Raw genomic sequence first — 11,886 nt, 5'->3', positions numbered from 1 at the left:
CTTCCTTCCTTCCTTCCTTCCTTCCTTCCTTCCTTCCTTCCTTCCTTTCTTTCTTTCTTTCTTTTTTCTTTCTTTTTTTTTTTTTTGGCTTTGTTTTGAGACAGGGTCTCTCTCCGAAGTTCTGGCTGTCCTGGAGCTCCCTAGGTCCTAGGTCAGGCTGGCCTTGAATTCACAGAGATCTGCTTGCCTCTGCCTCCCAAGTACTATGATTAAAGGCATGTGCAACCATGTCCAGCAAGAGAGAATAAGCATTCCTAGCACACTGAGAGCTGATGCTGATGCTGATCAGCACAGCTGGGAAGTTTCTGCCCTGCACTGTCTTACTTGGGCAGCTTACCAGCCTGTCAAATGTCTAGAGTTATGTGCAGGTAAGGGCAGCCAGGAAGCCAGGAACTGGCAGGACATCAGGGCTCCCAGACACTGGGGTACACTGGGGTACATTTGGGGGCATCATTCTGATCTGTTATCTCTCATCTCTCCTGTCTCCCAGAGCCAGCGGAGGCCTTTAGTGGGGTAGATGGGACACAGGGTACCACTCACCTGTTGGCATTCTCCAGGGTCTCTACCTTCTTCCACAGCTCATTGTTCTCTGATGTATATGTCTCCACCCTGGAAGCGTCAAGTAGGCACAGGCTCAGGACATCCCCATCGACTCACTGGCCTCCACAGTCAGGGCCTACCACCACCACACTGCTTCAGCAGAGGCCAGCGCGGCGAGCGGGGTCCTGGCCCTACCCCTTCTGAGACACTTACTTCTTTTCTAGACATTCCACATACTCCTTCTTCTTGCGGCGGCTCTCCTGGGCCGAGATCTAGAGGAGGAAGTTCCAAAACAGGGGTTACCATCGCCCTGTTTCCACTTCCTAGGTGATCCCAGTCTCAGGGCTGACATCACCAGGGGGCAGAGACCCCTTTCAGTGGAAAGCTCCCCGTAGTCCTGGGGTGGCTCCAGCCTTACCTTGTTCTTAATTTTCCTGCGCACCCTCTTCAAGGCCTTCTCCTCAGCCTTGGTGAGGGGGAGTTTGGTGGGGATGGGGTAACCCTCGGCGATCAAGGTCCGCTTCTCCTCTTCTGTCAGGAGCAGTGGCCCTGATGTCCCCTGTAGTTTCTGAAGAAACCAGACAATCCTGGGTTCAAATTCCAGCATTACTGGATACTATCTGTGTATTCAACTCTCTGAACCCCAGTCTCCCCCTTGGAGAAAGGCGGGATCTAAGTCCAGTAACATGAATCAAGTCTTGTAATGGCTTCAGGAGGCCCCTTCACTAGAATCCACAGTTTCTGAGCTCATTTGGCCAGCGTCCACTAAACAGCATGCTCCTTCACGTCCCTCCCCGCAATCTCAATTAGGAGGCTCCCTGCCCTCCCCAGGGTTCAGGGTCTCTTCCATGTTGCCTCCAAACAGCGCTCCTTGGAGATAGCCTGGGTCACTCACGAGGGCACAGAAGTGCCAGGTTCTCTCTCATCTTAGTTTCATAACAGTGTGTCTTCCAGGCCTTCTTGGACCTTTTCTTTCTACCTTTGATTTCTATTCATCTTGAGGCAGAACTGAAAAATTCCCCCTCTTGCCCGGACCTCCCTGAATCTGATGGGCTAAGTGTCAGACTTGGGGCTCCCTGACCTTCTTCACTGGTCAAGGCACTGGGTGAACCTACTCATCACCTCACCTTCAGGGTCAGCCCACCCCTCGTTGCTTACGTGAGGGGCAGTGAGGAGCGGAGAGGTGGAAATGGCCGTGGAGGAGCGGGCCATGGGCCGGACAGGGCTGGAGGGGGGCAGAGAACGGGGACTCTGGGAGCCGTCACTGTCACTGCCGTGGCTGCTGGGGGGTGTCGGAGGCATCTGTGCGAGGTCCTCTGCAAAGAGTCGAGGGCTAGGTTAGTCAAACGAGGTTAGCACCCCGTCTCTGCTCTGACATCAGGAGAACAGCCGAACACAGGCTGCGCCAGCAGCCCCGCTGCTGCAGGAAATGTGCTGATAGGCTCTGGACCTCAGATGGAATCTCGGAAGCTCCTCGGCAGTGCCAGAACACACCTGGCACCCAAAAAGTCGACTGCTGAGTACTGCCTATCTCAGCCGCTACAGTCTTGACGAGGCCGCCTGCTTCCTTACTTGTGGCGTCACAGGATTCGGGTTCTCTAAGCTGTGTAAGCCCAGAGGGGACTAAAGTCTCAAACTAGACCAACGGACCTTAGGCTGACCAGCGTCTTCTCATTTCCTTTCTCCAACTCTAAAATATGGATCCAATTTCAGGGTAATAGGATGGGCGGGAACAGGATGAGCGGATGGCTGGGTGGAATGACGGCTGGACTCATAGATGAATGGATAGGTGCTAGACGGAAAGACAGATGCGTGGCTGCCTAAGCGGGCAGATGGCAAATAGATGATAGTGGCGTAGGCGATGGATGGATGGAGGAAAAGATGACCAGGGAATGTAAAGCAGCTTTCCGTCAGTGAGCAGATGAAAGGAGAATCAGCAAGCGCAGTGAAAGGGTTGATCGAATGATGGCAGTTGAAGGAAGGGATGGAAGAGGGAACACGATAGATCAAGAGCGAGAGACTGGGAAGGTGAGACCATTTGGGGCAGAAGTGGGAGCTCTGGGTGACAGTGGTGGTCTGGATGAAGTCGACCATCTGTCCGTGATCGGAAATTCTCTCACGCACACTCACACACTCACCTGGCGTCACTTTGAGAAACTGGCTCACTTCTGGAGGCTCCGCTTTGATTGCTGGCAGTTGAGTCATTTCTCCCGGGCCCTGAGGAAGAGAGACTCAGCTCTGTCTCCTGTCTGCTCTCCTCCCTCCCTCACACTGGAGAGCTGCCCTGCGTAGCTGGAGAATGGCTGGCCTCAGGAGTTCTAGGGTCAGCCCAGACAGATCAGAGAGGGGAGTTCTCACACTCGGAAAGGCCACGCTACACCAAAGAGCAGAATGGGTGGCTCCACAGTGCGGGTCAGAGCTGCAGGAACAGAGGGCCACGCGACCTTCCGCTAACTATGGAAGCCAAGCAAGGCTTCGTATGTGGTTGCCATGAGCACAGGACGTCATGTTAGTCCCACTGTAGCCGCTGGATGAATGAGAACGAAAGTTCCGGAGGAATTAATTGGCCAAGGCTCAGAGAAAGCTGCAGAAGCTGAAATGGGATGTGAATCCTAGGATACAAGAGTCAGGGAGTCAGGCTCACAGCAGGAGGCTTGCAGCAGGGAGAACACACGAAGGGCTTCACTGAGGCATGGATGACACCGTACGTGTCGCGTTCGTGACAAGTACGTGTTCCTATTCACTGAACCTCCAAGGGATTGTTCTGGATAGGACTTCAGGAACATGTGTGGTTTTGTACATGTGAACTCCAACATACGTGTAGGTGGTGGTCTCTGTGAGGAGGGCATGACCCCTGGGGCTGTCTTCCCCCCTCCCCCGGGTCTGCTATCTGACAGCAGAGATCACACCACTGTGTGTGGAGGACAGTGAGGGAGAGCCAGGGAGAGAGCGCAGGATGGCTGGGAGCTTGGCCATTCCCTGGGCTAACCCAGTTCAGAGTCAGTGCTACAGTTCATCTGTCAGCGCCGCGGATGAGGGACAGGAAGGGGGTGTAGGTGGCGGTAGCTTTCGGTGGTTCCGACGGTTACAGACTGGCTCCTGTACCCTGCTCTGGCTAGAGTGGGAATCCTCCATCCTAGCGTCTGACAGGCCAAGCTCATCTGCATCATCTGAGGCTTAACTAAGCCTATAATCTTTCATTTCCTTCTCTGCTTCAGTCCCTTCTTCCTTTGGCTGGGCTGGGTCAGCCCTGCCGGCAGGGAAAGGCAACCTTTCTTGCTTATGACCCTCCACTTTGAACAGGTGACCTGGGTGGCCAGCAAACCCCCTCCCCCCACAGCCTAGAAATTACTGCTTGTTTTTTTAAACCATAGAGTTTTAGGCCTTGTGGCTTGCACCTATTTTACAAAGGAAGCGAAGAGAAAAAAAGAGAAGCCTGGAGCACAGTAAGGAACCAAACCTGACCCAGCAGAGGCTCTCCCAGAAGCCAGTGGTCTGAACCTCACTCCAGGCAGGGTCTTGGGTTTACAGCTGTTACCTATACACTCTAGAAGTGGATGTACGGATTTTCATGAGTGTGGTTTATCAATCTAAATACAGACTAACTAAAACACAACATCTTTTCTTTTTCTTTCTTTCTTTCTCTCTCTCTTTCTTTCTTTCTTTCTTTCTTTCTTTCTTTCTCTCTCTCTTTCTTTCTTTCTTTCTTTCTTTCTTTCTTTCTTTCTTTCTTTCTTTCTTTCTTTCTTTCTTTCCTTTTCTTCTTTTCTTTTTTCTTTTTTTGCATTTACATTTCTCCAAATCCTGAAACTTAAAAGGAGAGGAAGTACACTGGGGTAATCTCCTTTTCAGATAGCCTTCACTTTGAAACTAACCCTTATCTCTCCCTGTGACCCTGTGAGCTTTCTCTGCTGCAGGGAGGGCCCAGCATGCTTGGAGGACGCTGCTGCTTGTGCCTACTGGAGGATGGTGAAGGAGTGGTCAGTGTAGAGGCAGACAGACCCCAACATTTCCAGTTCATGGAGCCCTGGGGTTCACAGTCTGGGACACTGTGGGTCACTTCCTCCCTCCCTCAACCCCTGTCCATAGTCCCTAGGCTCACCTGGTGAGGGATGGGCAGCCTGGAGATGGGGCTGAGGCCCAGCAGTGGTGGGGTGGCCATGGCGGCGGCAGACGCCATGGCAGAGGAGGCGGCCAGGGGGTCGACGGGCATCTCCGGGCTCTGCTCCTGCTTCACCATAATGGAGCACAGTTTGTGTCCCAGGGCCCAGGCTCCGTGTTCCACGTCTGGGGGGGGGGGAGGGCGAAGTGGGAAGGATTCGGGTTCAGGGGGCTCCCAGAGCGGAGAGCTCTGACCTCCCCCTGCCTGCTTGGTGACGCCCTGGCCCGGGGAATGATGTCAGGGTGCCCATCTGGAAGCAGGCAGGAAAGCCGGGGCACTCTTGTGAAGTGAGGTGGATGGACTGGAACCAGAAGAGGCAAGAGCACCGCTGTATCCAGACACTGGCTGAGCAGGCTTGCCTTCTGCGCCTCGACCCCTCCTGACCCGTGTGAACTCAGGCAAGCCTCATATTCTCTCCGAGTCTCCGCTTCCTCATCTTTACAGTGAGGAAATGGGGCTGAGAGGGTGGCTCTGTCTGGAACGGCTTGCTGAGCAAGAACGAGGACCTTAGTTTGGATTGCCAGCACCACAGCATATGCCTATCAGTTCAGCGATGCAGGGGAGGACACAGGAGTCCTTCAGGGCTTGCTCGCTAGCCAGACTAGCCAATCAGTGGGCTCCAGGTTCAGTGAGAGACCCTGCCTCAAAAATAATGCTGGAATGATTGAGGAAGACACCTGATATCCATCTTTGGTCTCCTCATTCACGTGAACAATATATGCACACACAAGAATACAGACAAGCACACATGGAAAGAAAAAAATAAGGAAATGAACAGGATAGACCTAATAGGGAAATTTTAAGAATGACAAGTATAATGCTTGTGAACACTTAGCACAGATCCTGGCAAGAAGTCAATCAGTAACTAGTGTTAACACAATTATTGTTCTGCCCTGTTCAGCATCGTGAGAACACTCAGGACCAGGGATGCTGGAGTCAGAAAGCCTAGCAGGTAGCACAGCCTCGGCAGCTGTCCTGGAGCTGCACCTCTGTCCAAGAGTGATGAGGAGCCACAGAAGGGCTTGAACATACCAGGATTCATAACTGTAGATTTACTTTTCATTATGTTACAATTAAGAGGGTGTGTGTGCCTGTGAGTGCAGGTGCCTAGGAGGGCAGAAGAGGGCACTGGGTCTCCTGAAGCCAGAGCTACAGGTGGTCGTGAGACACTGAGATGGGTGCTGGGAAATGCAAACCAGCCAGGCTCTTAACCACCCAGCCACCTCTGCAGCCCTTGGATTCCTAACTTAAAAAGGACAATCCTGGCCCTTTCAGCCGCTTCCCAGCCCCTGTGGTATGAGCCCCTCCATGCCAAGATGGCCTGAGGGCTAAGCAGGAGCTCCTGTTCTGATGAATGAGATCTAGAGAGTTCTGAAAGCAGAGGTATCCTAGCAGAGAGCTTAAAGTTACCATTGTGATTGAAAACATGCTTGAAAAAAACCATAGCCAGTGAGAGGGCTGTGACCTGACAGAGTTTGAGCCTTGGAAACCACACAAGGTTATCCTATGACCTCCACATGATCTGTGTACACATACACCTTCATCCTACACACATGATGATGATGATGTGTGGCCAGGAAGGCTATGCGATCGGGGGCGAGCCGGTCCAGAGCAAGAGGGGGGTCAAGACATGTCCAAACCCTGAAAATGTCAGCTCTGTTTGGGGGTGGGAAAAAGGTTATATAAACCTTGGGGAGTAGATAGGGATTCTGGGTGCGAGTGTACGTCATTGGCTGGGGCTGAGGTGCTGGGAATGCTTCATTTGCATGAAGAGGAATTCCAGGCATTGCTGGAAGGAGAAAGTTTAACCTGAAACCTAGCCTCAGGCCCAGAGCTGGGGGGAAGCTTTCCTACCTCTACTGGCCTCAGGACAAGATTTGTGGGGTTTGGACACATCTTGACCTCACTAATAATAATGATAATGATGGTGATAACAATAATGATAATAAATTGGAAAAAAAAAAAACAAGTTTTGACGGCTGGAGTTTTTCTGGTGGTTAAGATGTGGCCATGGAGTGGACGGCTGAGGCCGCTGTGTTGAAGACACCTCTCTTATGTTGTCCTGTTTCCCAGAACTGTATGAAGGGCGGGGACATCTGTGTCCAGCCTCAGATTAGTAGTTTCACAGATCGGAGCCTCCTTAAGAGACGCTCAGTTGCTTGCTGCTTTGTCACGTTTAGATGTGAATGTGAGCTGTGAAACCCAAGTATATAAAAGGAATAAAAGGAACCGCTGTGAATGAGGGCTGAGTTGTAAACAGTGCAGGGGAGAGAGGCAGAGGATTGAACAAAGGCAAGCAGTGGGGACAGAGAAGAAAGAACTTGGAAGGAAAAAGTTTGTTTTTTTTCTTTCTTTGTTTGTTTTTAGACAAGGTCTCAAGTAGTCCAGGCTGGCTCTGAACTTGCTGTGTAGCTGAGGTTGACCTTGATGACCTTGATCCTCCTGCCTCCACCTCCCAACCACCAGGATTACAAGTGTGTGCCACTGTGCCCAGTTTATGCTGGTGCTGGGGGTGGTGGAACCCAAGGCTTTATCCATACTGGGCCACCACACGTGACATAAGAAACAAAGTTCAAAGGGTCAGTCTGCAAGAGTCAGTGATGGGAACTCATGGAGGTGGGGGTTTAGGTTTCGCCATGGCAGAGTCCACCTCTGAGCATGTAGTCATGTAGTGGGTCTTTTGGCCTCACCCAGGCTTCAGGGCTGACATGCCTCAGTCCTCTACTGGTAGGCACTGGGTGCCCCCCCCCCCCCCAGGGCATGATTGCCCATGGCTGCAGTAGTAGGCTCGAGTCAGGAGGTCAGCTTGCAGGGACTGGTGTGGAGGGGACTCCGAGGTCCGTTATGGGAGTGGAGGGAGGTCAGTGGCTGCCTGGTCTCACCTTATTGGCCAAGTTCCTCCCTGCTGGGAAGCCTGAGAACCCAGCCCTAAGCCACAGGCAGCCCCTAAGGCCCAGGAACACCCACAGCCTTCCCAAATTACAGGGCCAAGCTGTGGGCGTCCGGGAAGCTGCCCCCACAAAGGGCCACAGACAAATTGCTTTAAAAATAGACCTGGGGTGGCTGAGGAGTTGCTGAGCCAGCCAGCAGGGTGGGGGAGATCCTGTCATCCACCTGTCATCATCAGCCATCATGGGATGAGAGGGCCTGTGTCATATCCCTGCCCTTCCCAGGCTGGGGTCCAAGACCCCGGCAGCTGCTGAAGTTTGGTGAGCAGCTGGGACCCCAGTAGTCGAAAGCCACGGGGCATCCTAAAATGCCAGAAGGTGTTTCTTCCTTCTTGGCAGGGAGGACAAAGAGCAGCTTCCATTCTTGGAGAGATTCTGCAGCACAGTACACTCTAAAGACTCCAGGAAGGCACTGTGCTCTCCCATGTAACAGATAGGACAATCACTGCCCTCTGGAAGGGAAGGTGAACAAATTCCATTTATTGTTCTAGCCACTCATAGAATTAATAAGGCTTTAATGTACACACAAAAAAATCAGTGACTGGTTGTTGATATATATCTTGTTAGGTCCAGAGCTGGGAAATACATACATATATATATATGTGTGTGTTTAAAAAATATATATATTTTAAAAGGACTTTTTCCTTAGATTAAAAAATTATGTCTATGTACAGTGTCTGTGGGTGAGTATTGTGTATGTGAGTACAGGGACCCTCAGAGGTACTGGGTCTCCCTGAAACTGGAGTCACAGCCCTAGTCAGGTGCTGGGAACTGAACTCAGTTCTTCTGCAAGAGCAGCATGTACTCTTAACTGCAGAGTCATCTTTCCAGCTCCTATTCTCATCTTATAATTGAGGAACTGCAAGTCCAGAAAGGTTAAAGACTTTATACAAGGTCACCCCCCATAAGCTGATGAGAATTCCAGGATGTACATCTAATCCAGTTGAGTTCTCCACCCAGCATCCTTTGCTGTCCCTGGAGGCTGGTAGACAGCAGGGGTGGAGATTAGAACCAAAGGGCTGACTGTAGCTTTTTATTCTGCATCTATCCGCTGACGTGAACTAGAGAGCTGTATTTTCCTGAAATCGTTTTCCTTATGGGTGAAACGGGGATTATAAAAGGATTCCTACCTCGCCTGGACATTGTGCAGTACTAATGAAACAGGGAACCTGAGGGCACCATGGACACAGAGAGTGCTCTACACACATTTACTGCTGTCCCCACCGGTAGATGAAGACACTGAGGCTTCTCAAGGCTAAGAGACAGATGCGAGGGGTAGAGAGATGACTCAGTGGTTAAGAGTGCCGGCAGCTCTTTCAGAGGACCCAAGGTTCAATTCCCAGCACCCACACAGCGGCTCAGAACAGTCTGTAACTCCAGTTCCAGGGAACTTACCACCCTGTTTTGCATGTATGTGACTAACATACATACATGACAGCAAAACAACCGCAGACAGACAATAAAAACAGATACATTTTAAAAAGAGACAGGTCTGTGATCACTCAGCCAAACAAACAGAAAACCAACCATGAAAACTCAAAGAGGACTACCTGTCTTAGAGAAAAGGATGGAATGGCAGTATTTTGAGGTGGGTGCAGTGTGGTCTCACTTGGGAGCAGTTCGGAGGCAGATGATGACAGATGGGAGAGAGGGTTGTGACACTGAGGCCCACTTCAGGAGCGAAAGCTGAAACAGGGCTCGTGAGTGGTCTTTCCGGAGGATGTCAGGATACGGAGATGACAAGGTTTTAGGTTCTTTATTGTTTGTCTATATTTATGATGATAGATTTGTTTATTCGTTGTTGTCATTGTGGGGTACAGTCTATGTTGTAACCCAAAGCTGCCCCGGAACTTGCTAGTGGCCAGTCCTGGCCTCGAACTCACAATCCTACTTGCCTCAGCTTTTTTGTTATTCAAGTTTCTCTGTGCAGCCCTGGCTTGTCCTGGAACTTGCTCTGTAGACCATGAGACCCGCCTGTCTCTGCCATCCAAATGCTGGGATTAAAGGCATGCGTCACCAACACATGGCAGCCTTGACCTTTTAGCTTCCTATCTTAGTCTTATGTGTAACTGAATTTCATTTTTTAAAACATATTTATTTATTTACCTATGAGTGCTCTGTCTGCATATTCACCTGCTCACCAGAGGAGGGCACTGGGTCTCATTATAGATGGTTGTGAAGCAGCATGTGGTTTTGGGAATTGAACTCAGGTCTTCTGGAAGAGCATCGAGTGGTCTTAACCACGGAGCCATCTCTCCAGTCCCCGTTCGTTGTTTTGTAGTTTGCGTGTTTGGAGACAAGGTCTCACTGTGTAGCCCAGTTGATCTCAGACCTACCATCCACCCAGCCAGTGTCTCTCTATGTAGCTCTATCTGTCCTGGCATTCAGTTATGTAGCCCAGGCTGGCCTCGAACTCACAGAGATATGAATGTCTCTGCCTCCTGAGTCTGGGGATGGAAGGTGTGTACACCATGCCTGGCTCCTTTTTTATTTTCTCTGTGTGTATGTGTCTGGGAGGGCACATAGGGGCAGGTGTATGTGTGTGTGTTTGTGCCTGTGGAGCGCAGAGGTGGGTGGATGGTACAACTCTTGCTCCATCACTCTCCAGATTATTGTTTGAGGCGGAGTCTCTCACTGAACCTGAGGTTCCCTGTTTCGGCCGAGTTGTCTGGCCTGCTAGCTTCTAGGGTCCTCCTGTCTCTCGGTTTCTTCTTCTGTATGCTCCTGCCCCACGGTTCTTCGACCCACCACTACCCAGCTTTTATGTGGTACTCAGGTCCTCACTCCTGAGTGGCAGGCACATTCCCCTCTGAGCCACCTCCAGCAGCTCCCAAACGCTGCATCTGTAACAGGCTGTCAGGGACACTGCTGTCTACGGCCACTCTTTGTGGCCTGTTTGTTGGCTGAAGTCGGGGTACACCCTTTGAGAAACAGCCAAATGGGTTTGATTTCGGGGGGGGGACACCCAAAAGGCCAGGAGCTACACCCTGCTCAAAGGGGATTGTGGGCTGCTGACCTGGGAGTCTCAGGTTACAGATGCTCCCCTGCCTCCCCTCCCCCACCTCTGGTCCCCAGAAGCTTCCTCCCTCCTGGGCCCTTCCACATCTTACCTTGGGTGGTGTCCTCCATCTTGACAGGCACAAGCGGACTCTGGGGTGCAGAATCCCCACTCAGGGAATAGCTGTGCTCAGCCTGGATGCCTGGAGCAGGGGACTCCAGTTCCATGTCCAGCAGAGGGCTCTTCTCATCGAGCACAGGGTCATCAAAGAAACTGCTGAACAGGTCATTGGAGAAGTCCTCCATGTTCTCCACAAAGTGGTCCAGGTGCTCCGGGAAGTGCTGGGGAGGGAGGGGGGAACCTCAGTGTGGCGTGCAGAGGGGGTACAAGTACTGCTGTCACCTCTTCATGACACCACCACCCTCCCACGACCAACGTCACCAGCTCCAATGATTGTTTCTTTTCTTTTTTAATTTTTAAATTTTAATTTTAATTAAATTTTAATTTAAATTTTAAAATTTAAATCTTTTTAAATTTTTTGTTGCTGGACAAGTGGCGAACACCTTTAGCCCCAGCACTCAGGAGGCAGAGGCAGGTAGATCTCTATGAGTTTGAGGCCAGCTCAGTCTATATAGTGAGTTGCAGGACAGCCAGGGGTCTGTAGAAAGACCTTATCTCAATATATATATATTTATTTATTATCGTCATCATCATTGTAGTGTGTGTGTGTGTGTGTGTGTGTGTGTAGACATGCTTGGCACAGCATATGTGTAGAGGTCAGAGGATAACTTTGTGGGTTGTTTTTATCCTTCCATCTTTATGTGGGGTTGGAGGATGCAATCCAGGCTTCCAGACATGTGAGACAAGTGCCTTTACTCACTGAACACTTGCACCAACTTACTCCCCTGTAACATTTGATCTGGGGAGATGACTGAGCAGTTAAGACCACTGGCTGCTCTTGCAGAGGACCCAGGTTTGGTTCCAGCACCCACATGGTGGCTCACAACTATCTTTAGCTCCAGTTCCAGGGAATCTGATGCCTTCTTCTTACCTCTAGAGGCACCAGACTTACATACAGAGCATGTACAAACATGCAAGCAAAACACTCATACACATTCTATAAAAATAAACAAATCTTACTTTAAAATAAAGATGGATGGAACCTGAGAAACCAGGTTGAGTTGTCCATAAACACACACACACACACACACACACACACACACACACACACACACACA

At 50.8% G+C, this 11,886-nt stretch overlaps 1 protein-coding gene across 2 annotated transcripts in view; it reads right to left on the bottom strand.

Moving 5' to 3' along the window:
- Creb3l1 (cAMP responsive element binding protein 3 like 1) overlaps positions 1–11,886 on the bottom strand; it is a 40,370-nt gene that overhangs the window by 7,209 nt on the left and 21,275 nt on the right. For both annotated transcript variants that reach the window (XM_055600480.1, XM_055600488.1), the window contains exons 2-8: positions 10,761–10,989; positions 4,643–4,827; positions 2,679–2,757; positions 1,699–1,856; positions 959–1,108; positions 754–812; positions 541–609 (exon numbers count right to left, since the gene is read on the bottom strand). In XM_055600480.1, the coding sequence (XP_055456455.1) occupies positions 541–609; positions 754–812; positions 959–1,108; positions 1,699–1,856; positions 2,679–2,757; positions 4,643–4,827; positions 10,761–10,989 (929 nt within the window). The remainder of the gene's footprint in view (positions 1–540; positions 610–753; positions 813–958; positions 1,109–1,698; positions 1,857–2,678; positions 2,758–4,642; positions 4,828–10,760; positions 10,990–11,886) is intronic.

This window comes from Psammomys obesus, unplaced genomic scaffold (genome assembly GCF_907164565.1).
Source record: "Psammomys obesus unplaced genomic scaffold, mPsaObe1.curated_primary_1811, whole genome shotgun sequence".
Taxonomy (NCBI): domain Eukaryota; kingdom Metazoa; phylum Chordata; class Mammalia; order Rodentia; family Muridae; genus Psammomys; species Psammomys obesus.
This window is presented reverse-complemented; position numbering and strand designations above follow the sequence as displayed.